The sequence below is a fragment of the Carlito syrichta genome, unplaced genomic scaffold (genome assembly GCF_000164805.1).
Source record: "Carlito syrichta isolate Samal-C Ts95f unplaced genomic scaffold, Tarsius_syrichta-2.0.1 Scaffold314220, whole genome shotgun sequence".
Lineage (NCBI taxonomy): Eukaryota > Metazoa > Chordata > Mammalia > Primates > Tarsiidae > Carlito > Carlito syrichta.
Window position 1 is genome coordinate 36232 of NW_007258316.1, and position 4112 is coordinate 40343.

Genomic DNA, 4112 nt, shown 5'->3' on the forward strand with positions numbered 1-4112 from the left:
GGGGTTGAGGAGGGGTCCAGAGGCTGGTTTGAAGGGCTAGTGTTGCACCACTAGTCACATGGAGTAGCCACTGGCCACATGCGGCTAGTGGCAATAAGATCAGATACTAGATGTTGGAAGCCAGCTGGGAGAGCTTGGTTAAGGCTTGAGAGATGAAGCATTTACTACGTAGATGAACTCAAGTGTGAACAGTGTATTCACTTAGCAGAGGGTGAGAATGGCGTTCCAGCAGATGGGTATGTTGGAAGGCACGGTGGCACTAAGGTATGCCTCGGTGTCTGCCTCCCTGACTTCCCTGCTCTATCTTCTTTTTGTTGAGCATTATAATCATCAAAAGATGATCCTTTTCTAGCTTGATTCTGGAAATTTTCTCCCAAATTCCAGAGCTAACATTCTAAAGCCTTCACATTTCTTGAACAAAGCAGTTTCCTGTCCTCTGTAGCCTATGGACTGTCAAAAACTTCACTGGGGTTTATATCTGCTTCTGCCCAGGTAAGTCCCCAGGACAGTTAGGGCCACCATTCCTCTTTCCCTAATCTCTGATCCAATCAAAGTTCTAATGATGACCTGCAGGCTAAACCCTGGCCATTGTCAATTTTGTGACTAGAGCACCCTTGGAGCCCAGTCACACGCATTCGTTTATGAATTGCTGGTGGTTGCTTCAGCACTACCACGACAGAGCTGAGCAGCCCACAAATCCTAAAATACTCACTTTCTTGTCCTCTGTGGAAGAAGTTTCCTGACCCCTGATAATCCAAGCCCTATAGGGCTTGGGTCTCTGTATACACAGTCATGAGGAGGGAGACCGGGTTGCGGGGAAAACTTGGGGTGTGAGGGCTGTGGACAGGTTGCTTAAATCCCCAGGTTACTTCTACCTTGACCCTGGTGGCAGTTCAGAATAAGCAAAATAGGGTCAGATTATGTATTAGCCAAATGCTTCTCCTAATGCAAAACATTGACAGGGTGTACCAAGATATCAAATTGGAAATTTTTCACTAAGGCAGCAGGACCCCCACAGTATGCCAAAGTGGAGAATGTAAGGATTTACAAAGAAATTCTTAAAACAGGTTTTGTGACTCTTGAGACTCCTTGCTTGTGATGAGGACAAATGGATTGGATTACTGACATCAGGGAGCTACTTGAAAAGGAGTTCTTTGTAGAGGGGGCTGGCATGCAGGGGTGCCTGCTTCTCACCTCGGGCCTGAGGAGGGTGATGCCAGTGGGACCACCTGAGAGCTTGGTACGGGTTTCTATGGTTAAAGAAGTGCTGTGTATCAGGATCCAACTCACACATGGGAATGCTAGAGACAGGGGGCAGGCCCACCAACTGCATTGGGAGTGGAGTGGAAGAGACTTGCCATTGCTTTAGGAGGGATCTAGACTTCCAGTGCTGGTTTGGGCCAAGAGTGTGGAATTCTTTCCCACGGGCCATATGAGAGAGCTGATTGGAGGATTTCTAATTCTGTCCTGATGGGGCGTGTCTATGAAACCCCAGCAGCACATGTGAATGCAGTAGACTGCCAAAATGACAGAAGATAATGGGGAGTTGACAGCCAGGGAAAATGCATTAAAAAAATATCACAGGAGTTGTGTTGAATAGCCCCAGGAATGTCTCCATTGACTCTACAAAAGCAGCCCATGAGAGAATGGATCAACTTTTAAACATTTGCTGATCCCAGAAAGGGTGGCATCATCTTATCACAGGACCAGCCAAACAAAAGCTTTCCTAACCCCAACCTTCCTTCCCTTCCCAGCCCCTGCCCAGTGGGAGGGTTAGAACCTATGCATAGCAAGCTGCAGAAGGACAGAAATGCTAGGTAGAGAGACAGTTAAGTAAGCTTCTGCTCCCACTCCTCTCTCTGCAGCAATCATACCTCAGCCAGCTGGGGGTAAGTGGGGAAGATGTAAATGTCAAATCAAGTGGAGATCTGATTATCATATGGGGACCAACTCTTTAATTTCTCAATAGAAACTCTGTCCTTTTGTGACCTCAAATGATCACGGGACTTTTTTGTACCTAAACATGATGATAAATGTCATGGGATTGCCAGGGTTTTCATTCAGGAATAGACTAGAACTTCAGTCTCTAATTCAATTTAAAGGGACAGCAAAGCACAAGAGTAAAGTTTACACCCCATGAGTTCTGTTGGTTCAATATACTGGTGGCAATTCAAGGCCCCCAAATATCAGTTCTCCGAGGTCCGTGCAGAGCTTACATTTAGAATATTAGAGACCCAGATCCTGGCTGAGAAACAGAACAAAGAAAAAAAGCTATTATGTTAAAGGTGCACATAAAGGCTAGGCACAGTGGCTCACGCCTGTAATCCCAGCACTTTGGGGGGGCAGAGGTGAGGTGATTGTCTAAGTCCATGGGTTCAAGAACAGCCTGGGCAATTTGGCGAGACCTCATCTCTACAATAAATAAATAAATAAATAAATAAATAAATAAATAAATAGCCAGGCATGGTAGCATGCGTCTGTAGTTCCAGCTACTTGGAAGGTTGAGGCGGAAGGATTGCCTGAGCCCAGCCGACACTGGGGTGGCCGTGAGTGTGCCACTGCACTCCAGCCTGGGCAATGGAGTGAGACTTCAACTTAAAAAAAAAAGAAACCTACAAATATAAATTATAAATATAAATATGGATATAGACTGGAAAATAGACTTCCTAATAGTGCCTTTAGAATCCTATATTCCTGGATTTTGCCTATCTCAAGGTTAACCTTTCCTGGCTAAGCAAGGGCTAGCCCACTGGCCACCGTACAATTTCCATCAGAAGAAGAGCTGCTTCTTGAAACTGAGACTTTCTTGAACTGAGAAAAGTCTCTCAATTTTCAGATAGGACAAGATTCTCCCTGGCTCAGGTCCAGGTCCTGGTTAACCCAGCCTCAACCCTCAGATAAGTCTTTGACTTGTCAACACCTGCTTCTGTTGCAGTGGGAAACGTGAACACTAGGGGGCGTCGACCGGGTCCGGAGCCGCAGATCAACCTGCGCAGAGTCCTCGAGTCAGCAGAGTCTGCGCCCATGTGCTAGGTGGGAGGTGAGATTTCTATGACATTACAGCAAGAAACTCAGGAATGCCTAAATCTGATCTTATCCAACTGTGTTGCAAACTCAGGGGTTGCCATTTGTATTCCCAGGAACTATGCAAGGCAGTGACCATAGGAAGGAGCAATGATCTGGGCTAATTCCTAGTTCCCTCTGATGGAGGACTTTGGTATAGCTCAAGGCCTAACTATTCCATTACCCCTCCTTAAGCCTAATTTTACTTATGCACTACTCCTTTAAACCAGTGCACTGGGAAAGAGAAACATCCACAGTCTTCCAGAGGCCACACCTAAGCCCAAAGCAATGGGCATGCTGAAAAACAGATGTCAATAAAAGAAAGCAAGAGAGCAGGTCCTGTTTCAACCTACAGCTGCTCCAGGGGCAGGGAGGGAGGTTGGAGAGGTGAGAGAGATAGACCAGACCTGCTAGTGCATGTATGGGGCCTTCTGACACACAGAGGCCCCAAATGCTAATAAATACAGCTCAATTCATATTCTGGAATCTGACAATCAGAATAGCACCTCCTCTGACCCGGGACAAGTGAGAATGGACAAAGAGGCAGACATTTTCCTCATCCTACATTGATCAATCAAGATGTTGGGTTAAATGCAACCCAACTGGTTACATTTACTGAACACAGAGTTTCTCTCACCCTTTGCCCCTTCAGACCTTGGGCTGGTAATAAAGGTAATAAATCCCTGCTGTTATTCAACTCATTGTACTATACCCTTTCTTCACACTGCCGTCTCTTTTGAAAATGGTCCCTTTGTTAAACTTTCCTCAAATTGCCCATTTTGAATTTGTCAGCTGTTTCCTGCTGGCACTCTGACTGACATAAAGAAACAACACACCGCACAAGCAAAGAAACCGGTCATTAAAAAATATGGAGTGAGTGGATTGCCTGAGCCCGCGGGTTCGAGACCCGCCTGGGCAGCGAGACCTCATCTCTACAATAACTCAAAAAATCAGCCGAGGGTGGTAGCGCACGCCTGCAATTCCAGCTACTCGGAAGGCTGGGGCGGAAGGATCGCCGGAGCCCAGCAGGTCGAGGCTGCGGTGGCCGG

The 4112-nt window shown here is 46.6% G+C and overlaps 1 protein-coding gene across 1 annotated transcript in view; it reads left to right on the forward strand.

Moving 5' to 3' along the window:
* Positions 1 to 217: 217 nt before the first annotated feature.
* Positions 218 to 4112, forward strand: part of LOC103273791 (nuclease-sensitive element-binding protein 1-like) — a 5339-nt gene continuing 1444 nt past the window's right edge. The window contains 3 exon segments of the mRNA XM_021719134.1: positions 218 to 264; positions 443 to 492; positions 2936 to 3005. Coding sequence (XP_021574809.1) covers positions 218 to 264; positions 443 to 492; positions 2936 to 3005 — 167 coding nt within the window.